Below are 23,650 nucleotides of genomic sequence, written 5' to 3'. Positions count from 1 at the left end.
CCGGACGAGAAGCGTGCTTGGGGCTTTACGAGAGTCGCATACAAGACGAAGAAATGCTTGGCACACGAAGCCGAAGGTGTCGCATGTCCGGATGGTGGGGGTGGAGCCTTTTCTGCATTCAGTCCAACTGTGACGTTGAGTTCACATTTTTGCGCTTTCCTTCAGACATCATAAGCTATGCCGCATCTTACTTCATCTTAACCAGCGGTTTTGTGCGATGAACATCTTCTGATTCTTCGACAATAAAAAAAGAGAGTGGATGCAAACCTCCGGGAACATGAGCATCAGTCCTCAAGTGAAAACAAATGTGGGGAATGCCGCCCAGCATGACCTCAACGTTACATATGTGCACAAGTAGTGAGGGAGATGAATCTCTTTTTCTCATTTATTTGGATTATCTTAGACTGCTTTATCACTTTAGCCCAGAGAATGGACTTGCGAGCGGAGACTATGAAACATACAAGTTCCAGTGGCAACAAGCTACACCCATAAGTCAACGACATACCGTTACTGATGGAGGTTGATTCGGAGTTATTACAATTTTTGAAATGACTGCACTGATCTTTCACTCACTCATGGCGAGAGGACTTGGTGAGAATATTGATTTATACTTGGTAATAGCGGGCCCTGGGCACTGATTGAGTGAATCTGGAAGTCATCGTGAGCCGGGGGTCGTACAAACCGTGATCATCAAATAGCTAACAGATTCACCGTGTAAGCTCCTTCGCACATAGTTCCAACGTTCTCTACTACGATAGCACCTCATATTCCTATTCAACAATACGAGGTACGTGTTGACTGATTGAGATTCACGCCTTATAGAACTTTCTCCAAGTTTGGGACAGGACTATGAGAAAGTCGAATAAGAGGTTTTAATTCAGATGTCTAATTGCTCTGACGGAGGTTGAGATTCATCAACTCGCGACTATGAACTTAGCCCAAAAAGTGAACATTTATCTTTGCGGCCTGACAAGACGATGTAAGGTTATTCTTGAGTTCGCATTCCCTCCTTAGCCCATCTTCCCTGGATTCAAATTCAGTCCTGTCTTGGTCTTAGTCCAAGCCTCTAACAGGCCATCAACCTTCTTGATATTCTCGTGCCCGGCCGCCTTGGTAGCCTCGTATGCTAGGCGATAGACGTGGATAGACTCGGTGAACAAGGGACGGCGATGCTTCCACCCAGTCAGCTTAGTCAACTTTGTGGAGTCTGTCCACTGGGGAAAGTTGATGATGCCCGGCGGCCAAATCTCCCCTTCTTTCGCATCCGCCTCGTCAATGTATTTAAGTCCAATCTTGATTTGGTACTCCTTAACCAGTGCTTGCGCAACCTTGTCAAGCGTCTCGTAGCTCTGGGCCGAGATGTTGAACGCTTGGCCGTCAACCTCGGCTACGTTTGAGTGAGAGGCGATGGCAACATAGGCGTCTCCGCAGTCGTCGACATGGAGAGCATGCAGGATTGTGGTGGGCGGAGCGGTCAAGATGAGCGGCTTCCCCTCGGCGGCGGCCTTGGAAGCGACATTGAAGAAGACTTGGTAGTAGCTAGAGGCACGTCCGTAGACGTTTGTAGGTCGAACGAGAACCGGAGTGAAAACGTCGCTGTGTTCAACGATTTTCTGTGCGTACGTGGCTCGGTTGGTGAGCATGGGAACTGTCCCGATGGGTGACTCCTCCGTGTGTGGGGCCAGGTCCGGGGCTCCGTCGAAGTGCGGACCGATGCCGTAGTCCTTGCATCCAGAAGTGAAGATGACAATTGACTTTGTGCCGGCCAACAAACTTGCGGCTCCGAGGGTACGGAGCAACTTGATGGTGTTCTGATAGTGCGGGATGTAGTCCATCATGTTCTCCGTGGTTGAGACAATGGCATCGAGCTTTGCTGGAAGATGGCTTTGGATGTTGGCGTGCGCGTCGAGGTCATCAATGGCTCCGATGATAGGAACGATCTCCTCTTGAGCTAGAGTTGTTGCCGCCGAAAGAGACCTGACAAGACCGTAGGTGTTCCATCCAGCGGCCACAAAGCAGCGGGCTACGGCATTGCCAATGTAGCCGTTTGCACCAGTGATAAAAACAGTTTTGGGTGCCATGTTGATTACCTGGTTTGATTTCAATGCTCTTCGTCTCGTCATCTTGAGATCTTGCATGATGTGCTATTTATTTGTAGTCGTCTTCTTCGATCCTAATATTTTTTATTTGTAGTCTTGCCTCCAGACTTGATTGTCTCGCCTGCGGCCCCGGGTGCAAAGTGCAGATCGGGGGTACAAGGTAAAGCCGGAAAATATTTAGCGGTAAATCGGTGGGATAAGTGACTAAAGACGGCGCAACTCGTGGCCGACGAAAATGCTCATTTGTCATAGGGAACCGGCCCCAGTGGAAAATTGCTTTGTGCCATTATTATTTATTTCAGCTAGTGTAGCTTATTGCCGAGGGAGGTGGTTTTAGTCCGTCGTCGTCCGTTTTTTTATCTCGGTGTAGCATTTCGTTTGATGTGTTCTCACAAATTATAGTGATGACTTCTGATGTATTGCGCCTCTCAGCATGGGCCGCAATGCAGCGGATGAGTTCATGCACCCAGGAAGTCAATCGTTTCAGTTGATTCGTAATTAGCTGCGAATGATTCAATTCGCAGCGACATGGCCGTCAAGAGATGGTTTGGTCAATGGGTCACCCTTGTGTTGTACCGCTAGGTGATAACGTTATAAACCACCTCCGAGAACGGATGCCTGATTGCTAAGCATCTAGCGATGAAGTGTTGACGCGATTAGTACAAGTAGTGATGTGGCTAGTCCAGTCTGAGTCCGTTGAAATTCCTTAGGTAATCCCCCGGGTTTCTGCGAAGCAAGGAGGATGGACTACTCAAATGCGGCTCATCGAAGAAGCAATACTCCGACCAGGCAACATGCATCGGGTCCGTATCAACACCCTGTCCGGCCATCTTGAGCCGATCCGGCCCCACTCCGACCAAACTTCACCGAACACACTCACCGAGACCAGTTTCTCACCAAGGACAACTAACCTTAGGCAAGGCAAATTTCTATACAAGGACTTTTTTTGGCGCGCTCTCCGCCTGAATAAACTCTATCACTTGTACCACTTGTAGTCGTTGTTCAGCCTCGTGCAAGAATCGCTTGACGGAGCACGTAATCGCGGCCGGGCAAGAAAGTGTATTTGAGTAGGTGACACCCGGCAAGATGCCGTCTCCCGGTCTCCCTCTCTTGGCACCGGGAAATAGAGCATCTGCGCGGTTCAATCTGATCAGATCAAAGAGCTTCCGCTATCCAATAAAGTTCAAGGCGTTCTTACAACTTCTCACGTAAGCGTCAAAGGTGGATATATCATAATGATAGCCGCCCAACCTGCAGCGGTCCCTGGCGGCCCCTCCCGAAGTCTCCACTAGACATGGTTATCTTGACAGCTCGGCGCAACTCCGTTATAATTCTCGCATGCACGTGGTCATTTTACGTACTGATGGGCCAAGAGCGAGCCTGCCATCGTACTTAATTAACCTTGACAGATTAACTCAAGGGTTCATCAAAAAGATTGCCATTAACTACTGGGACTAGGGGACACTCCACGTGGTTCGTTCTGCACGAAGCCCAATTCATCTTGTTGTTTCATGCAGGGTCCAAACAACAGTGCGAGTCATCTGAGCTGGCCAAGACGGCCAGCATGATTGCACATACCGCCCTGGATCAGACTTATTGAGAAAGGTGTAGGAGACTCATGATACTCATCATCGACACGTCATCTTCCAAAGTAGCCACGTCTTGTAGTACTTGAGCTACCACATCTATGATGCCTCGAGTCGGCAGCTCACAAATACAACAACGTACGACCAAGAGTTCTCTCAGTGGAATTCTAGGCTTCAGGGTATCACAACGACTGTTGTGGAACAGCCCTGACATGGCGGAGAAGTCCGTTATGGATGTAATTCCCTCAACTCATCCAGGGGCTGGTAGGCGGGGTATAGTGATTTCGGTGCGGGTTTGCTAAACTTATGCTCAAGCTACACGCACACACTGTCTTTGTTCAACTTTGGTATTACCAGGCTTTGGGTCTTTCATAATTGTGAGGCATTTTCGTTGTTGTTATGAACTATTCCAAGATGTCTCAGGCAGCAGGTCATGAGATGTCACAGCAAGCTCCGCAGTGATTGAGATGAGGAGGTCTTCAGCAAGCAGTCAGGTATTGTTATAAAGGCATGGCAAAGTCGCTCCTCCAAGCATCAAATCTCAGATCATCAAACTAAGACATTGAGAATAATCATGAAGCTCCCTGCTTTTCTCCTCGCGTTCTGCCTTATGGCGCTCTACTTCAAGGTAGCAAAAGCGCTTACGCCCCTAAATGGCACTCTTTTCCAATCCACCTTTGTGTCAAACACTCAAGACCAGTCCTTCCTCATTGAGAGCACTCAGTATCTGGCTGTGACTTCGGATCCTATATTCACCGTCTCCTGTGTCCTGGACCCCTCTCAGGGACCACTCACATACATCTCCGCCCTTTCCGCCACAACCACCGGAGATGAGCTAAAACAAGTCATCAATGACTCTTTCGGAAAGGATGATGTCTTCGTTCAGGGCTTTCTAAGCAATGTTCTTGTCAGTGCCAGCAGCTCCGAAGACCTCGATGATTCGGTCATCAGCTATCTGGAAGGTCTCGGATCCAACATTATCTACGGTGCTGGTGACGGGCCATCCACTTGCGGCAACTCCACGCTTATTCCCTGTCCTTTGTTTGCCATCACAGATGGAGACAATCTCTACCTCAGCAAGGTCCTCCTCATGTACGTCGATATGTACAGAACCTTTGTGACTGGCACGTACGAGTCAAACGGAGAATACAAGGCATTCACCCAGTCCGAGGCAGACTGGGGATACCCTATGATTCCCGTTCCTTCTAGACTTTACAGCACGGAAGACACAAGACCTTTGGCTGGTCAGCGTGTTGCTGTGAAGGACATTTACGATCTTGAGGGGATCCAGACGACCGCTGGGAGCAGATCCTACGCTGCCGTCAACGAAGTCGCAGGTAAGACGGCACCCGCTCTCCAGAAAATTCTCGACCTCGGCGGAGTTGTCGTCGGCAAGCAGAAGACTGCCCAGTTCGCGTCCCCTCAGAGCCCCTGGAACTGGAATGATGCGTTCTATCCCCGCAGCCCTCGCGGAGACACCTTCCTAAGCTGCTCGGGCTCCTCTTCTGGAGCGGGTTGCTCCATCGCTGCTTACGACTGGCTTGACTTTGCCATTGGTACCGATACTGGTCTTTCGGTGCGACAGCCGGCCGCATTTTCGGGCACATATGGCAACAGACCTTCTCAGGGAATGATCCTAATGGAGAACATCATCACAAATGCCTTCAATGCCGATACTGCCGGTGTCTTCTGTCGCGACCCTGTCAAGTGGACTACCTTCGCGAAGGCTTGGTACGACCCCTCACTCCATCAGGACACGTCGTTGAACGGCTTGCCTGCTCTCTCAGTTCCCGATGAGCGTACGTTCCCTAAGCGAATTTTGTACCCGGTCGACCATCTCCCGCTGCAGAACCCCGCCGCTGAGACAATTCTTCAAAAGTTCCTAAGCGACGCGTCGGCATCTCTTGGCGCCACTGTGGAGCAGGTCAACCTTACTGAGACGATCGAGAATGTGACCGGACGACCCATCTCGCAAATCCTCGGAGACTTGCTTGTTCTGTGGACACACGACTTGATCACGGAGACTGCCCAGCCCCTCCTGGCAAAGTATGCTCCGGCTTTTCCGCCCCTTGACCAGCCGTATCGCGGGGCATTCCACTCCCTGACCATTGACGACAACGTCTACAAGGCGGCAATGGCGAACCGGACCCGCGATGCGGCCCTGTGGCACGACAAGACCCTGTTCTCCACGGACACATCCTGTTCTGAGGCAATTTTTGTTTATGATGTCGGAACTGGCGGCATTCCTACTTTCCGATCCCAGGACCTCAATAGCGACCCTGGTTCCACAACCCCTGTGAACCCTACAACATCTCAAGCTGGGTCGACAGTGGCGTCTTACTTTGGCGATGCCGACTACACTGTTCCCATTGGCCAAGTCTCCTACTTCAGCAATGTGACTTTCCAGGAAGAGTTCATGCCTGTCACTGTGAATCTCGTGGCTAAGCGCGGCTGCGACTTTGTTCTCTTCAACCTGGTCAATGACTTGGCCGACAAGGGCATCTTGAAGACGGTCTTAACAGGACAGCAGGCTTTTGCCTCTTAGGTCCAGAATAGGTAGCTCACAGATGGCTCCATAGATTTTTTAGTGAGCTTCAGAGCGGCCACGAGGTGGCTGCCATCGTCATGGTTACTGCGGATTGTGCTGTGGATTATACAAGCCCGTAAATCCTTCCAATGTCACCAAATCTATCCCACATGAATCTATTAAATATTATTCAGCCATTCAATTAAATCATGTCTGGCGACTCTTTCGTGAAACCTTTTTAGTGAATACCCCGTGTCCATATGATTGAACAAAGAAGACAGCTTTGTAGTGACAAATCTCATGTTGAAAAGCCTTTTCCATCACTTAAAATACTTGTTTCGCGAAATGAGCTATAGGATGACTCCTCAGGCTCCTCAGGATAACCTTTACGACTCTTTTCCCGGCCTTCATCCTTTTTATCAGAGTCTTGATCTCTAGAGATATTGATGGCCCGATATCCGACCTCTGCATTTTCTCGGGTTACTATATTTGGACAACCGCGATAGGTGGGTGTTCAAAGGCTGTCATCTCAACATGAGTCGTATCAAATCTAAAACGGCCTGGAATTAGGGCCATTCATCTGCCCACAGTCGAATGTTCACGTGCACATACGCGACGATAACTCAACCTTGCATTCCTCACTTTCTATGTAAACTACAACCATCTGAAGTCCGTTGACGCTGTTACAAGAATCAAAGAGCAGGATGTTCGCCAGGGGCTTGGAAGTTAACATGGGGAAAGCGCATGGGATTCAAGTTGACGATTAATAACTCAAGTGTGGAGGCCATTGGGTGCTCTCCGGCTTGAATCCGAGATGCCTGCAAGATGCAGGAGCATGACACAGATGGTCTTGATTTTCCCGATTACTGACCGTCTCTCAAGCCTAAATATCAATAACCGCTGCCACGATGTCTTGCGATAGTTAAAACACCCCGCGCGCGTGTCGGGAACTGATGGAGGGCGGGCCCGCTCTTCCACTCGTTATTATTTTCGCACGCACATGGTGCCCTTGTCGATGGTCCGCAACGGCTCCTCCCGGATATAGGTCCCACTAGACATAGTTATCTGACAGCTCGGCGTAATTCCCTAATCTGGATCTCATCCAATACTCCAAGTCCGTTGCTCGGGGGGTATGGGCAAACAAGCAACCGCCTTATAATTGCCATACCCCTAGACTATGCGTGGGTATGCCCCACTCGCTACGGGATGATACTCTACTGTTCACTCACAGTGAGAAACGATTTATGAATCATGAGTTGGCACAATCTTGTGGGAACGATGAAAGAGGTCAGGGGAAGACCTAGGGATCGGGCGTCGTCATAAGGCCAAACAAACTTTCGTTACTTGAAGTCGTATCGCTTTCATCACCAGCTTCAGCCCTCAGACCATCGCATGGTTAGGATACCAAAATTTGATATATCAAGCAGCATCCCCCGAACAGTCAGACGACCAAAATTCTCTTCTATGAATATGTCGAACGATATCTACTTAGTGGATTGGCACATGTTCAGGATGTGCCTAGTGGATCAGATGTAGCAATCCATGTCAAGAGTCAGGGTCAAACTTCATAGGCTTCCACAAATGCCCACAAGTACTGTCAACTCGGCCCCAGGTGTCCTTGGCCTGACGAAGCGTCTTAGTCAATGGGGTAGTGGTCTGCGCTCATCAACCCCGAAGCTAGTCTAAGCATTCCTTGCAGCCCAACGAGGTAGCAAACGATGACAGTCCTCTCTGTAACAGAGACCGTGAAAACAATGCATCCGTCTGAGAAGCTGAAGCTCAATGACATAAGCTACCAAGCCGTTCCAGCTTAGGATGCGTGAAACTATTCTCCTTTATATTATAACCTGCTTTGATCTCTGGGTCTTACCAGGTCGGGAACCTCATACAGCTGGTTTCTATTGTAAGTCACTTGATGCTTCGTAGTTTAAATATACTAATTATCGAAGTCTATTAATGCCTTTGTATTGAACACTGACCTACCATCATCACATGGCTTGACCTTTGCTTGACCTCTGCTCTTCTTCCCATTCGACTACCAGAAACTAGTAGACCCGTCCTACACTTTGGAGACTCGCTAATCCGACGTCCCAATAAGCGAGATGACTTACGAAGTTGATAGATATATCCCTCAATGAACGTTGACTCAACTCCATAGTTCTACGGCAATGACTCGCCGCGAACCCAATTCCGAAAATTCTCTCTCGAACCACGAGCGACCCAGGATTGAGCCACGGCGGGCAGAAAAATGACATTATTCAGAGAATGTCACGTTTTCTTCATGAAAATGCTGGTCAACCTAGGTGGCAGCGTCAAAACTTGCCTATTGCATGTCGATGTGAAATGCAATGCAACTCAAGCTGCACGCAGGTGAGGAAGCATATTGGCGATATCTCTTCCAGCCGGAAAAGAGACAGACACTTGCCGGCGGTTAAGCCGGCAATCCAGTCGGTATTCTCACCTTTGTCAGAAAAGCCTGGAGTTTGATATTTATATGTATGATTCTCACGATGTATAAGTAGAAGATCATCTCCCACCCAGATGATATTATCTTTTTGAAGGACATCACGCTCACAGTCTCACTCAGAACACTCTCATTCACAAGGCCCTCAGCACCTCAACAACTCACGTACCACAATCAAAATGCTCCCTTCTTTCAGCTTCAAGAGTGAGGACGCCTCCAAGGCCTCTGCCAACAAGCGCACTCCTTTCTCTCCTATTGGCAGCACTTCCGGTTCCCGTCTGGCTCAGAGGCAATCATCCAGCGCTGCCGAACAGAAGGCTCGTCCTCAAGCCTGGGTTGACACGCCTCAGCTCATCTACTCTGAGTGGAACAAGGCAGCCGGCGACATCAACCAGCCTCTTGGCAGCCTACCCTCCAACTTCTCGATTGGTCTTGTCGGAGCCGGAATCACCAATGTGGTTCTGGCCTTCAACCTGGCCAAGGCCGGCGCAAATGTCACTCTGATTGAGGCGACTGACAGCGTCGGAGGCCGACTTCGGTCCCTTCCCACGGCTGACGGCGTCAACGTGGCGGAGATGGGCGCTATGCGCTTCCCTCCCTCGGAAGACCTTCTTTACTACTACGCCAATGAGTTCAACTACACTTTCATTCAGAACTTTCCCGATCCCGGCAAGGTCCCTACCATCGTCTACTACCAGGAAAAGGCTACTTCTTGGACCGACTCTAACACTGCTCCCACCGGCTTTGAGAAGGTCAACAATGGCTGGGTTCAGCTTATCTCAAAGGGCTTGACCGGCGGCAGCAGCACCTTAGCCGCTGGCAGTCAGATTACGACCTGGCTCAGTTCCAATGACACTGCCACTCGTAACCTTGCTGTTCCTGAGTGGCAAAAGTACTTGGACACCTTCGGCGACGACAGCTTCTACACTGGACTCCGTCGCATTTTCGGCGAGGGCCACGAGTGGGACGTTCCGGGGGGTGAAGTCTGGACCGAAGATGACTTCCAGCGCTTCGGCACTCTTGGAATCGGCTCTGGCGGCTTTGGCGCTGTCTACTCTGCGGGCTTCAACTCCGTTTTCCGCCTGGTTGTCAACGGCCTCGAGTCGGACCAAGCTGTCTTTGCCAAGGTCACCGACTCCGGTCTGCAGCCTGCCGGTATCCGTGATCTTGCCCAGACAATCTGGGACAAGGCGACTGAGCTTGGTGTCAAGACCAAATTTTCGACTGTCGCCGAGGTTACCAGCGGCGGCGGCGATGCTCTTGGAGGCCTTGCCGTTGGTGTGAGAGAGACTTCTGGAGGTGTTTCCACCAACGTCGAGTACGACCTTGTCGTTGTCGGAACTAGCAACCGCGCCATGAACTACGCCTTCACTCCGGTCTCGGAGACCACTGAGGACCCGATCATGCCTTTGGAAGTTCAGAGAGCCATTAATGATCTCCACATGACCGCCTCATCCAAGCTGTTCATCCGCACCAAGAAGTTCTGGGAAACTCAGGGGGCTGGTTTCCCTCGTGTCATTCTTTCGGACACGAACCTGCCGCAGACCTACACTCTGGACTATGGACACCCCGACTACGGCATGGTCCTCGTCACCTACGCCTGGGAGGACCTGTCTCTGCAGATGACGGCTATCTCGGATCCCAAGGAGCTTCTCACGGAACTCAAGACCCAGATTGACAGAATCATGCAAGAGTCTGACTTCCCTGAGTATGCCAGCCTTCTTGAGCCCGTCACTGATGACGATATTTACCTCATTCACTGGCCTCTTGACCGCTACTCGTACGGTGCCTTCTCTCTGGGATTCCCGGGCCAGGATGTTAGCATTGAGTCTCTCTTCTATGATTGGGAGAGAATCAACCAGACCCAGACTTCGCGGGTCCTGATCAACAGTGACTGCACTTCATTCCTTGGTGGATGGGTAGACGGTGGCCTCCAGCCGGCTCACAACACTCTCTCGGCAGTCTTAGAAAAGTTTGGAACTTTGAACTCGGCGGCTGCTCATTTGGCACCTTCTGCTCTTCTTGGGTCTGGCTTGTACCAGTACTAGATATTTCCTCATGATTTCCTTGGTTATCTTCGATTCATCATACCACTATCAGGTAGACTCAATTAAACACGCGCGTTTTCTCATAACACTTATGAACACCAGCTGTCTAAGACGCTTTGCATTGCCACATTCTCAAGACAAGCTCTTGATGTGTTAAGCTTTTCCAAATCCCGTAACTAGAACTCCAATCGTGATGAACTCTTTCATCTGGTAAAGCTGCAAATTTAGGCTTAGCGCTATAATATCTTGTATAATTTGCATGCATTCTTGAGAGTTCTAGCGGGTGGAGTGAGTCATCTAACACAACGCATCTACTCGATTGAATGTTCATGTAGACTGTCGCAGTTGTCTTTTCGGTGTCTGTTATGCGGTGGATATTTTGTCCGGGGTAGCTTCCGGCGTACGACCCCGGTCGTCAATGGCGTTGACAGCCACATGGATCTGCAACTAGGCTGCTCGGCACGCTGTTCAACTCCACACAATAGACCTTGGGTCTCAGCTGACACACCCCTTAAATCTCGTTCTCGGCATGCAAGGATCAGTCGGGCCCTACCTGGAAAGGGGCCGACGAAAACTTGATGTGTTCTTTATCACATTCCAGTTTTTTTACCTTAGTAAAGTACATACTGCCACTATGGTCGGGATAAGTCCCGGGCGCTAGAAATGGGCAGTAAATTCATATCAGATATCGAAATAAGTCCTGAGAATGGGTCCATTCTGATTCGTGATTGAGCAGCTAGGTTATATAACCCAACGGTTTACGTAGCCATCACTTAGGTTTCTAGGATTATCTTGGCTATCGCACCTTCAGTTCTTTGGATTCTTGTTCACGAAAGAGTTTGGGCTGGTCTCAGGCCCCAATTATCGACAACATGAAGTTCACTTCCATTTCTAGTCATCTCGTCATCCTTTTGGGGGCTTCTTTATGGGCTCCAGAGGCAAACGCCCTCTGCTCCAATTCTTCCCGATCAACCTTTAAACACCCTGGCCTACTTCACACTGCTAAAGACTTTGACCGCATCATCGGCCTCGTCAACGCCCAGAAGGAGCCATGGACGATCGGCTGGAGCAAACTCAAGACACGCGCAAACTCTGCTTACACTCCCAATCCCAAGGAAACGGTGTGCCGCGGCGGCGCAGGTCGCGAATGTAACCCCGAAAACTATCCGTCTCTCTACCGCGACGCCCACGCCGCCTACACCAATGCCATTGCTTGGAAGATCACCGGCGACGAGGCACACGCCAACGCGTCGGCTCGCATTCTTGATGCTTGGAGTGACTCGCTCATCTACATCAATGGCTCTTCCGACAAGTTCCTGGCTTCCGGTATCTATGGCTTCCAGCTCGCCAACGCAGCCGAGATCTTGCGTGGGTGGAAGGGATGGGACGGCTTGTCTGCGATGACCGAGATGTTGCAGAGAGTCTTCTACCCCATGAACCACAACTTCCTTGTCAACCACAATGGCGCATCCATCGACCATTACTGGGCCAACTGGGACTTGGCCAATATGTGCACCATGCAGGCTATCGGAATCTTGTCAGACAACAAGACTATGTACGATGAGGCAGTCAACTACTTTAAGAACGGTGCTGGTAATGGTGCCATCAAGATTGCTATCTGGGAATTGCATGAAGAGGAAGGGTCTGGCAAGGTCCTTGGTCAAGGTCAAGAGGCTGGTCGTGACCAAGGGCATGCTCTGCTGGACTTTGCTTTCTTGGGCGTTTTTGCGCAACAGTCTTACAACCAGGGTGATGACTTGTTTTCGTACCTCGACAACAGAATTTTGGCAGGGTAAGTAAGGTCTACTACAGTAACATGAGATGAACACTAACACGAGACTAAGGTCGGAGTACGCCGCCAAGTACAACCTCGGATTTGATGTCCCCTTTACGAACTTTACCAACAGTCACGGCACGGCTGTGAATATCAGCGAATCTGGACGTGGCGGACTTCGACCCATCTGGGAGCTGCTCTACAATCACTACGGTGTCATCAAGGGGCTCAATGCTTCTTGGACCGAGCAAATGCGCGACCACGTGGTTGAAGAAGCCGGTGGTGCCGAGGGAGGTGGCGGCGACTACGGCACAACCAGCGGCGGTTACGACCAGCTAGGATTTGGTACCCTTCTTTACAGATTGGAGTAGGATCGGAGCCAGTTGCTCTTTCTCTGGGATACTTCGGCTTGGCACTGATCTGCATCCCTCACGTTTTCTACCACCTTGGTAACCATCTTGGTAGCCACCTTCATTAGTTCCCATTTCATTGTCTCTTCGATTGCTCATACTGTCCTTCCAACAGCATATAATTTCTGTCTATATTCAATCATCATTCCCATATATAACATAAGATGTATTCCTCTACCTTCGTTCTTGATTTGGCCACTGTTTAATGCCTGGTTCCATCCCATGGAAGACGCATATACCCACATGGCCTACGACAACCTTGCCAAAATACATGTTTCTGAAGAACGAATCTTCCTTGTCAAGGCAACGATTCCATTAACGTAGACTATGCTGTTTCTGTCTTGCTTTGGTTGCTACGTTAAGTATGTATATGCGAAAATGCGACATATCCTAGATAGGTCAATAAGCCCATATCAACCCACCCCAGCTAGGATGATCATTACTCGTCAAACGGCTCTCAGCTCCGACAGCATGCTTAGCTTTTGTGATCCAAGGCGCTTCGAGCTGTCTTTTAACAACATACTGGTAGTACAGAATATCCCACATTGGATTCGTAGCCGTTACACCTCGCTTGTCCTGGGAGATGATTGCCCAAGGCCCATTGACAAGAACTGCGTCGCACCTATACCACTTTGGATCATACGAAACGGTCTCATTCAGATTGAACTTGGCCGTATACTCTGCACCTTTCAGAAGCAGGTTGTCGCCTTGACTGTAGAGGTCGGAACCTTGACTCTGAGCTACCCGCGCAGCCTGAGCGATCCAACCTAAGCCGGACATTGCATGGCCTTTGACGATCATCAGTCATCTTTGTCGTCGAAGAATAGAGGGTGACTTACTCTGGTCACGGCCGGACTCCGAGCTTTGGCCCGTCTCGGGGTCGAAGAAGGAGTAGAGCCCCGCACAGGGATTGTTCAAATACTCATTGATGGCATAATTGTAGAGAGTAACATCGTCGAGGTAGACAGCAAAGCTCAGGAGCGCCTTAATACTAGCCATTCCGTAGTTTGCCTGACCAATCGGGATAGACTGTCGTGAGAATAGCCAGTAGAGCTGGATGCTGAAGCCAGACCCGCCTTGCCAGCGTGCTCCAGACTCGGTCCAGTTCCCCTCCCAGCGCATGATCTCCGCGGCATTTACGAAGAGATCGCCATCCAAGCCAATGAGGAGGGACCGGTCCGTGCCGATAATGTCGACTAACGTAGACCCCCAGCTATCCAAAATGGTCGTGCTGCGGTTCCAGTGGGCGTCATCTTTGGTGATGTACCACATCAGGGCATTCTGCCATGCGGCTCGGGCGTCAGAGGCGAAGGACGTGTAGTTGCTGACGCTGCCACGCGAGATGACCGGCTTTGGTCCCTTCATTTCATAGGTTGACAAGCTGTAGCTGTCCTTGCTGAAAACGGCATAGGTTGACGCCCAAGGATCTTTGTCTTCGAGTATCCCATTGCGGATGCGCTCTAGATCCTCGTGCGTGTGCCAGATACCGGGATGAACGAAGTCACTTGGCCGGCTCTTGAGGTATGATGAGATATCACCCACGGGAGACGCGGATACAAGTGGCACTGACCCAAACACACCAGGAATGTCGGCTACCGTGGCAAGGCATGGCTGTGCGAATATAGCGACCCATGGCAGAGCTGACAGTGATGAGAAGACCTAGGAGTCATGAGCACATTACCATTTCGAGAATCCTGAGCGGGACCTACCCTCGTCATGTTGCAACTGGTGAGAAACAGATTCAGTAAGCGGATCTTTGGAGTAGATCGATGCTGAGTCGTGGAATTGGAAGCTCCGTCTCGTCATGACACTTCTGGCTGAGATCTTTTTGGGTATTTCATAGTGTTCACGGGGTACACCTTTGACTCCACCACAACCGGCGCCGGGGGAGGTTGCGGGCCGGGAGTGCAATGGCGAGAGTTCACGGCTTCGGAGATCCCCAGAAAGCCACCACGCGCCAGAAGTTCAACAACATCTAGGGTAAAATGCGGGGGGTTGCATTCACAAGTATCTTGCCGGGAACCAACGTTACTGCACACATCTTGTGATCCGTAAGGTTTGATATCCCTCGAGCCATCATCTTCACATATCGCGATTACATGCCATGTAGAAGGGCATACCGTCGGACTGTTATTGATGTTCCCCACAGAAACTTGTAGAGGCGGGGCATCTACCGGAGTTCATGTTAAACGCCCCGAGATTGCCTGGTCGGATCTGCTCACGTATCCGGTCAAGCTCAATACTCCATTCGTAAATCGTTATTTCTCGCATGGAGAGTCGCCAGGGATCTGAAACACATCATTAACATCACCAGTCGGTCAAGATCTCCACGCCGTCGTGGGGGGAAACTGAGTCTATGGGGCGAATAGAACAGCCAGCAGATCATCAGTCAGGAGAGAAGGGGAACATTGAGGGTGCTGGGTTGTGGCGCATATGGAAATTGTGATGAGTCATCATTGAAGCTATGCCAACGTCCATTGGACAGGTGCCCCTGGGAATGATCCTCTCCATCAGCCACCACCGCCACACCCAGCGGGCGCCCCAATTTCGCGCAACCGCTTCACGCACACCCTACATAAGCCGCAGAAGGTATCCAGGTCCTTCATCAAGGGTTGTATAGTGTAGTGGTTATCACTCCGGATTTTGATAACATCAAAATCGAACCTTTCCGGCAACCCCGGTTCGAACCCGGGTACGACCTCAATCTTTTGCTATCCTGCCTTTTGGTTCCCGACAGTGATGAGATACATGCATCTTGTTGCTTTGGGCGGATCGGTGATTAAGCCGAATCTTTTGGTGCCAAAATCTCCTTTCTTCACTTGTTTCTTCAACTAATCAGTAGCAGTGCCGACACGAAGGTAAATTAAAGTCTCAGCAAGACCAGGCCTGTAAGAAAGCCAATCGTCCAAATGTCCCAATATAAACGTATTTAAATGACTACAAAGCACGTGCAAATCAGGTCAGGTACCTATTCATCGGCCACAACTTTGCCGCAATTCTGGTTGAAGTCTGCAGGCCAGTCATTGCCGGGCTTGTAGATTCCTCCCCTACCACTACCACCGCCGCCTCCATTGCCCCCGTTCCCCGATCCTAGCCCCGAATCGGACCCCGCTGTCGCTCCTGGCCCGGATTCGCACTCACCAATCGGCGGCACAGCATCGAAATTGTTGACTTCCACATCCGGCCCTGGATTCGGAATCATGACGTCTCTCGAATCCACCGTCCTGCATCCATTACCCACGTTCGCTTTGAACATCTCCGGTCTTTTGTTGAAACTCTCACCATGGTCATGTCCACCTCCGCCTACGATGCTGATGATGTCGTAGTTCATGTACATCTCCCGATTTCCAAGTTTGTTGAACCACGTCCAGCCGAGCACCGCATGGTCAGAAGACGGCGTGTCGTCTGGCAGTCTGAAACCTAGTTGGGTTGCATCGCCCCTTGGGCAGCCGCCGATGATGCTGCGGAGAACCTTGAATGAATTGCCGCCGTCTAGTGAGAGGCTGATTTGGCATAATCCTCCTGCGTGCACAGCATGACCAGAAATCGTAACAGAGTAGCTATTGCCGGCAGTCCAATTGTTGACGGGCGCCGCCTGTGAGGTGCCCAGAAGGCTCAAGTAACCCTTGCAAGGAAAGTCAGAACCGCTTGAGGATAATGGGGTGTGTAGCTGTAGTTGGCATTCTCAGGTGAGGTGTTCGGATTTCCTTTAGCTTTGATTGGGGGCGGGTCAGTCATGGCCATGTGTGCATAACCTCTGCCGGCCATGAACATTAGGCCGAACCAGCATCTCAAATGCAAAGCGCGAAGCCTTTTGTTGCGAAGTGGAAGAAAGTAGATTTTCTTTCTAGCAGCAGTTTCAGTGACTTGCTCAACTTGACCTTTGTCTTGTAGGGTTCGAACTTTCTATCAGAGATGCTATCGCATCCTATGCTGCAGAGTGAAGAGTCTTCGCTTAAGAGCCTGTATAGAGAAATCAAATTCGTGAATGAGCCGATTTTCGAGGGCCTACTTTGATTCATCTGTATTCGAATAATATTGGCGGCTTACAGTGAACGAAGATTCGAGTCTCCTTGCGAAATCAGCATCACAACACGCCCGAAAAGCTAAAGCCACAGACCATTCCTTTGCCTTAGAACCGGACCGCATCATATCTCCATGATTTAGTCAGTTAGAAATGATGGTACATCACTTTTTTCTTATGTTTCAGAACTTCAAACGCCCATTTATTGAGTTACCCCAGATATTATGCCCTCGCCGCCCATGCAATCAAAGCAGCCCCAACTCCGCTACCGTCTCTCGCCATGCCGATCCTGATTCTCTTATCACCCATGACACCAATCTCTGGAATTTCTCTCAAAGCTTCCCTCAGATTCTCTTCAAAGTTAGGGAAATGTTCGATCAAAGAACCGTCAACCCCAACATCGATGATTTCGTTCGAGTCCTCGTCATCATTGTCCGCCTGAGAGCTATCCCCGTCCCCGGGTCTAGACAAGTCGCCCGATGTGCCCTTTGATGAAATCGTGAATCGAACTTTTACATGAAGCCAACTCGTAAGCAAGTTCCACAGGCTCCGTGCCCCATAGAGGAAAGGTCTGAGAAGGTTGGTTCCGAGACCTCGTGATATCGTCGCTGCTGGCTTGCTGACGCTTCTGGGCGTAAACAACCCAGATTGGAGAGCAACACCAGCGATTGCGACAGAAGATAGCCTGGCTGACCTACGCCCAATGGCCGCGGAAAGAATCTGTATAGCCTTTGCATCGTCCGTCGATACACCTGTAGCGTTGAGTACTCGTGAAATCTCTTCACGCGCGCTCTCAAGCGCTGGGCCTGAGTCCTTGACAACTGCTGACAGCAAAGAGCTATCAATGCCGTCCGGCGTGTAAAGCGGGGAGTCTCCCGAGACTTGAAAGCCAAATAGGCTCTGTCCAGGTTGTGACAGGTCGATTAGTATGCGCCGAAGTAGTTCACCAAGATACATGCCGGATATGCGCTTCTCGAAATGCTGATCGTCTGGGTTGACAGAATCTCTGTCCAAGTCTCGGTCGAATCGTGTTGAAGGTAGTACTTCTAACTTGTTGTCAAATCCTCCCCATTCGGTATTCAGCGCCATCATCGCGTCCGATGCCGAAGTTGAGAACTCTACACGTGAGTGCAGCTTGGTGATGCGAGAAACGCGCTCCATGTAGGCTCCGTTGGTGCCGGTTCCGAAGATGGCGCCTACCACATTACTGGAACGCCCCGGAGATGTGTATGCTCGTGCAGCCAAAGTGCCAACGGTATCATTAGCCAGTGCTGTGACCAGGAGAGGCAAGTGTTGCTCGTCGAGAGCCTCCTGCAGCATGGCACATGGGTCGCGGCCGACTGCATCAGCGATACCGAATGACTTTGTCCAGTACAGTAGTGTTCCCTCATTGATAGCATGCTGATCGAAAGTGAAACTGAAAGTGAAGCCAAGGCTCTTGCAGTGCTTCTGTCTTATTTCTTCATTGATTGCATATCTCTCTTTCAGGAGTTGAGACCATGTTGTGAGGTCTTCTGGGTGATGCGTCTCCAGAAACTCCTTCATCTGCAGCGCGATGAATCTAAAGAGATCCTTGTATGTTGGCGCAGCCATCAGGTGTCTGGGAATGACGGCTTTGGACTGAGTCAAGGAGTAGGTGGAGTCTCCATGTAATTCGACAGAGCATACCCTCAAGTTGGTACCGCCAAGATCAATGGCCAAGCAGACGCCCTTTTCGGAACCATTGGGAAGTTTGGTTACAAATGAAGGAATCTGGCACATTGAAGTGCCGTCTTCTTGAAGTCCTTCATCTTTCAGTGATGTCAGTACGCTGCGCGACAGCCCAGAGTTGACTAAACTCACTTAGCTGCTTCAAAAAATGAGTTGTGGCGCGACGAACATCCTCCGGTGGGAAATCGAAGTCATGTACGATTTTTCGGGTCTGAGCTATCAACTCAGACGCCCTGTCATGCTCAAAATCAGTTGAAGACATTGAAACACACCACTCTTCTGACACACAATGTTAGTCGTGGGCTGTTGTTGGTGGGAAAGCTAGGTTCATGGGTGCCAGCGCCTATCAGCAGGTTGGCAACCGATCAAGTATCCAAACCCCCGCGGCAAAAAGAACGACTTTGGCACCGGAACTTGAACCAACTCCTGCAGCTAGGATGCAACCGTTCGGAAAGAAAAGGAAGGTCACCTCTTCGGCGTGTACTGTAAGAACTAAGAACACTCACAGCTGGCGCAGTCTACCACAACCATCGATGCCCCGGTGAATTCGGACCGGGTTGGCTCGGTGGACCGATTGAAATTAGCCAGAAAACCCTCCAATAATAAACCACCGGCCTATCAAGGACCGGGTCCAGGACCCCGCGTCAGCACTCGTCACCCAAATCTTCAAAAAGACCGGTTCCCCGGTGCGACCGGTGAATCTTAACTCTACCCCGATCCCACCTGTTTCACCGGGTAGCCGCCGAAGAAAGCAACAGTGAATCGAACCTGGCCGAAAACAAGGCCGTTGGATACCGGTGTTTCTCGCAATTGTCGCAATTGATACAGTGGGACTCGAACAACGCAATCGAAGTATCGGTGCACAAGCATACCGCTTTCATAATGTCTACTCACCAGATGAGGGACAAAGCGTCGGCCGATGGGCTAGATGACTCGGGCCCGAGCAAGGCCCGGAAGGCATGCGGTAAGCAGATGGTGGACTCCGTCTCATTGCATGCGACTGTAGACGCTGACGGGTGTGCCCACTTCAAGTCAATTGTAGAAGGCAAAAGGTATGTCGGCCTTGGACCTGGCCCTCTGGTGAAGGCGAATAGTCTAACCGACCTTTTCGTGACCACAGATGAAATGTAGAATTGAGAATGGGGCCACATGTCGAAGATGCCTCCGTGCGGGAGTGCCGTGCGTGTTCGTGCCCAGAGCCAATGTAGGCAATTATCCCAGCGTCTCATTCTGTGTTTGTAACCCTCCCAGGACGTGTCTGACGAATCGTCTAGTCCGCGTCTCATCGTGAAAGTCTCTCGCTGGCTTCGTTGATTCAGGCAAATGAGCATGCCCCAGCACTGAATAAATCCGTGTTTCTTCGGTTGAAGCGACTTGAAGATCACTTGGGTCTGCCAGTCCTCACCAACTTGGAAGATGCAGACTCGCCCGCGTCCCCAGATGTACCAACATTCGAACCCGACACACCAGGGGAGACATCGCTTGGTGCTCTATGGAGCGCTGTATCCGTCTTGCGAAGGACATGTTCATCAAACGCAAGCTCAAATATTTGGGAGAAATCCCTGATCAAAAGACTATGGTTATCGTACGTTCGCCCCAGATTCTCGACACCATACCTCGTAGTTGCACCAACACATCTGATACTCCTCCAGCTTCCACGAGTCCATGCCAGGGCTTCACTTCCTCCCAACCAAGCAAACCTTCTCATCGCCGAGACCACTCATGCTAGCTTCAATGTTATACTGCTCAAGTATACGAGGCTTGCCAGAAGTCGCAGTTCTGGCGCCAGACTACTTCAATGTCTTGTGCAGTGCCATTTCACAGCTGTGCATACCACAGAGCGAAGTCGGTCAAGCCCCGGATGACCCAGCTTCAGCTGAAGAATGGGCCTTTCAAACCGTTCTGGGAATCATACTCGCCGGACTGCTACGAGAAGCCGTCGTTAAAGAGACGGGGGTCTGGATATCTCTCGCTTACAGGCTCATTCTCGAGCACTGCCCCTCCAACACCGATGAGCGATCCCGCGAGTGGCAACGCCTGTTTTCTGGCCTTCAGGTAAAATGGACAACTTTTCCCAGCGGTTTTCTACATCTTTCTAACATCAAGTAGATCGTTGACCTCGAGCACGCCTCAATACATCTCTCATGCCCAGTCATACCAATCGAGGCGCCTCTCCCACGACTCAAGATCCCAATACAGGACCAACTCTATCGGCTCTCGAGGATGATGCACACCGGCCTAACTCACTTCACAGGCAGAGGCCTGCCAACGATATGGTCCTGTTTCGAGAGCGAACCTAGCGTATTACAGATATCTTCCGTCCAATTTAGCGGCGTCGACGGCGCTGTCATTCGCGACTGGGCAAGGCAGCTAGACGACTGGCTCGTTGAGTTCAGCGACAAGGACTTTGAGTCGGAGCACGAGAAGAAGCTGGTATTCCGGCAGTATATCCTGCACAGGCTTCTCGTGCTATCCATCTACCACCCTGCTCGAGGATGCAACCTGTTTTCGAACACGACGCCGAAAGAGCAGCATGAGCTGCTTGTGTCAGCAAGAGCGGCGGTCAAGCTTCAAATTCTAGATGCTTCGATATGGTCGAATTGGGATCTCGTCATGATCACCTGGGCTGCTCTCATCGTACTTCAAGGTGTAGACGGTGGAGTAGGAGAACCAGACGGTAAGTCGATGCCCACTTCGTGACTGATGTAAGGGTCCATAACTTATCTGATGATACTTTTTAGATCTTGAGAACGTTGGAGTTCATCTCCAAAAGCTGAAGGAAATGCACGAGCCGAAGCCCAGCTTACGAGGCATTTTAGCGACACGACTGGAACAGAAACTTCAGGGCCTTCATACGCCCGCTTCTGGAGACGCCGAGGTGTTCGAGCAAGAGATCCGGAACTTGGATAATTCATGGTATATCTTTGACCAATCGAGTCTGCAAGCAGGATATGAGCTTTGGTCGTACGAGAACCAGGGAGGATAGCCTTTGAATTCATTCACTCATTCAATCATCCTGGAGTGGCTCACTTACGTCGTGATGAAGGTTTTATGGAACTGTTACTTCATTGACTGCTTGACTTTGGTATTGTCTGCACTCTAAACTATGGGTGTTCAAATGACAAATGTCCATCCACTCCCAATCTGCATGTATAACCCCGGGCGAAGCATCATCGTCAACTAGATGACAGGCCATGAAGTAATACGAGAAGACATGCTGTCTGGCGTCAACTCCACCAGGTGATCTTCGTCAAATGTCGGCTTTGTGTTAGACGGTGTCCGGGGCGTCTGAGGAGGGCTGACAAGTGACGTCGTTCTAAGTCTCAAAGGCAGCTTCTGCTCGAAACCTTTTCCAAGGCCAACCTTTTCAATGCTCTTGAAGTCCTAGGGAGGTGTACAAATCAGCAAAACATCAACACAAACAGCTCTAATGTTTGAGATCCATACCTTCACAGTCTTGACCTGCAACTCTAATGTTGCGTCCTCATCTGCAACGATCATGGAATAGGGGTGTAGTTGTAAACACGACAGTGTCCACATGTGATTCACCCCACCCTCAATCGCTTTCTGGAGAGCGATCGATTTGCTCGCTCCGTTGACAATGATGACCACCTCTCTGGCCTGTGCATAGTCGTCAGCAAGCGTGCTCTCTGCAGTCACAAATGTCTCATCTTCCCCAAAAAGAGGGAGGCTGTGGTTGGAAAGGAGTAAATGCACACCTCCATTACTGTCTGGACACCAACAGTCAAAGCCATCTGCGGGACCTTGTTCAAATCGCCGCCAAAGAATCGAGCATTCGCACGAATAGTATCCATCGCCAAGGTCTTCACCCTCGTCCGAGACGCCAGACTTGATCCAGGCTCATTGAAAGCGATGTGGCCGTCTGGACCGACACCACCGAGGAAGAGGTCAATGCCGCCGGCAGCTCTGATCTTTTCTTCATAGGAGGCGCACTCGGCATCCAAGTCAGGCGCGTTGCCGTCGAGAATGTGGACATTTTCGGGCTTGATGTCGACATGTGAGAAGAAGTGGCGGAACATGAAGCTGTGGTATGACTCGGGATGCGTCTGTGGCAGGCCGACGTACTCGTCCTTTGGTCATTGTGTCAGACGGCGGCATTCGAACTTTGGAGGATTGACAAAAAGAGGACTAACCATGTTGAATGTTATGACATCTTGAAAGGAAATACGGCCGGCCTTGTGCTCTGCAACTAGGATCTCATAGATCTGGATCGGACTGCTGCCCGTAGGCAGACCGAGAACGAATGGCTTCTCTGGCGTTGGCTCGAAGGTTCTGATGCGATCTAAGAGGTGTCAGAACTCTTTTGGATTAACCTCTCCAAAGCTCCAATCAACACAGAGGTCATACCGAGGATGTAGTGTGCAACGTGGGCAGATGCTGATGCGCTATCAGGCCTGATGATGAGCCTCATTGTGTCCGATGTAGTCTTGAACAACTTGATTTAGAATAGAAGGATAGTAACTATAATGACAAAGGAACCGTGGGTTTTGATGTGTTTATAGACTGTTATCACTCAGGTAATCAGTGAATGTGGAAACGCGATGGTGAATGGAGGTATATGAATCCTCAGATGATAGCCAACCAGCTCCGACACCACATGCAGTCAACGCAACTATACCTATAGTAAACAACCAAAGCTTCACAAATTACATCGGCAATTCTATCCGTCGACGTCGCCGACTTCCTCTTGTCCTCCGGTGTTCGCTCTCCGACTTGACCGGTAGCACATTGCAAAAAGAGGGGGGGGGGTCCTCTGGACCCGTCAACCCCACGTGGCGCAACCCGAGGATCCGGTAGCAGGGTGGCATCAACCTCGAACACTAAATTCCTTACTCCATCCATGCAAACTAAGATCAGTGCAGTAGTACCTCATGGTTCTGGTCTTTGAGCTTTGTGGGACCGTGAGTTTACGCGATAGTTGCATGCATTAACGTGACACCCGCAGGGGCAAATTATTGAAATCCGGTAACCCTAACCCGGCTCTGGA

General features: G+C 50.5%; 9 protein-coding genes across 9 annotated transcripts; 4 read left to right on the top strand and 5 right to left on the bottom strand.

Moving 5' to 3' along the window:
• Positions 1-1,010: 1,010 nt before the first annotated feature.
• CPAR01_07836 (NAD dependent epimerase/dehydratase) lies at positions 1,011-2,081 on the bottom strand (the record flags this gene model as incomplete). The annotated part of the gene is made up of 1 exon (XM_060492105.1): positions 1,011-2,081. One exon carries the CDS (start codon positions 2,079-2,081, stop codon positions 1,011-1,013), a length of 1,071 nt encoding a protein of 356 aa, XP_060348475.1.
• A 2,178-nt stretch (positions 2,082-4,259) lies between these two features.
• Positions 4,260-6,230, top strand: CPAR01_07835 (amidase; the record flags this gene model as incomplete). The annotated part of the gene is made up of 1 exon (XM_060492104.1): positions 4,260-6,230. The coding sequence occupies one exon, from the start codon at positions 4,260-4,262 to the stop codon at positions 6,228-6,230; it is 1,971 nt and encodes a 656-aa protein (XP_060348474.1).
• A 2,625-nt stretch (positions 6,231-8,855) lies between these two features.
• On the top strand, positions 8,856-10,724 carry CPAR01_07834 (uncharacterized protein; the record flags this gene model as incomplete). Its single annotated transcript, XM_060492103.1, has 1 exon — positions 8,856-10,724. One exon carries the CDS (start codon positions 8,856-8,858, stop codon positions 10,722-10,724), a length of 1,869 nt encoding a protein of 622 aa, XP_060348473.1.
• An 872-nt stretch (positions 10,725-11,596) lies between these two features.
• Positions 11,597-12,869, top strand: CPAR01_07833 (uncharacterized protein; the record flags this gene model as incomplete). Its single annotated transcript, XM_060492102.1, has 2 exons — positions 11,597-12,516; positions 12,569-12,869. The coding sequence occupies 2 exons, from the start codon at positions 11,597-11,599 to the stop codon at positions 12,867-12,869; spliced, it is 1,221 nt and encodes a 406-aa protein (XP_060348472.1).
• Positions 12,870-13,307: 438 nt separating this feature from the next.
• On the bottom strand, positions 13,308-14,626 carry CPAR01_07832 (uncharacterized protein; the record flags this gene model as incomplete). The annotated part of the gene is made up of 3 exons (XM_060492101.1): positions 13,308-13,696; positions 13,748-14,567; positions 14,618-14,626. 3 exons carry the CDS (start codon positions 14,624-14,626, stop codon positions 13,308-13,310), a joined length of 1,218 nt encoding a protein of 405 aa, XP_060348471.1.
• A 1,250-nt stretch (positions 14,627-15,876) lies between these two features.
• CPAR01_07831 (uncharacterized protein) lies at positions 15,877-16,646 on the bottom strand (the record flags this gene model as incomplete). The annotated part of the gene is made up of 2 exons (XM_060492100.1): positions 15,877-16,503; positions 16,554-16,646. The coding sequence occupies 2 exons, from the start codon at positions 16,644-16,646 to the stop codon at positions 15,877-15,879; spliced, it is 720 nt and encodes a 239-aa protein (XP_060348470.1).
• Positions 16,647-17,154: 508 nt separating this feature from the next.
• CPAR01_07830 (hexokinase) lies at positions 17,155-18,904 on the bottom strand (the record flags this gene model as incomplete). Its single annotated transcript, XM_060492099.1, has 2 exons — positions 17,155-18,722; positions 18,775-18,904. The coding sequence occupies 2 exons, from the start codon at positions 18,902-18,904 to the stop codon at positions 17,155-17,157; spliced, it is 1,698 nt and encodes a 565-aa protein (XP_060348469.1).
• A 620-nt stretch (positions 18,905-19,524) lies between these two features.
• Positions 19,525-21,628, top strand: CPAR01_07829 (uncharacterized protein; the record flags this gene model as incomplete). Its single annotated transcript, XM_060492098.1, has 5 exons — positions 19,525-19,752; positions 19,917-20,227; positions 20,295-20,697; positions 20,752-21,319; positions 21,384-21,628. The coding sequence occupies 5 exons, from the start codon at positions 19,525-19,527 to the stop codon at positions 21,626-21,628; spliced, it is 1,755 nt and encodes a 584-aa protein (XP_060348468.1).
• Positions 21,629-21,822: 194 nt separating this feature from the next.
• On the bottom strand, positions 21,823-23,074 carry CPAR01_07828 (glucosamine-6-phosphate isomerase; the record flags this gene model as incomplete). Its single annotated transcript, XM_060492097.1, has 5 exons — positions 21,823-22,026; positions 22,090-22,263; positions 22,362-22,733; positions 22,797-22,945; positions 23,011-23,074. The coding sequence occupies 5 exons, from the start codon at positions 23,072-23,074 to the stop codon at positions 21,823-21,825; spliced, it is 963 nt and encodes a 320-aa protein (XP_060348467.1).
• Positions 23,075-23,650: the final 576 nt, after the last annotated feature.

This window comes from Colletotrichum paranaense (genome assembly GCF_030867605.1).
Source record: "Colletotrichum paranaense strain IMI 384185 chromosome Unknown Scaffold_6.1, whole genome shotgun sequence".
Lineage (NCBI taxonomy): Eukaryota > Fungi > Ascomycota > Sordariomycetes > Glomerellales > Glomerellaceae > Colletotrichum > Colletotrichum paranaense.
Note: the sequence above shows the minus strand (reverse complement) of the source record. Positions and strands in the feature narration are given on the sequence as shown.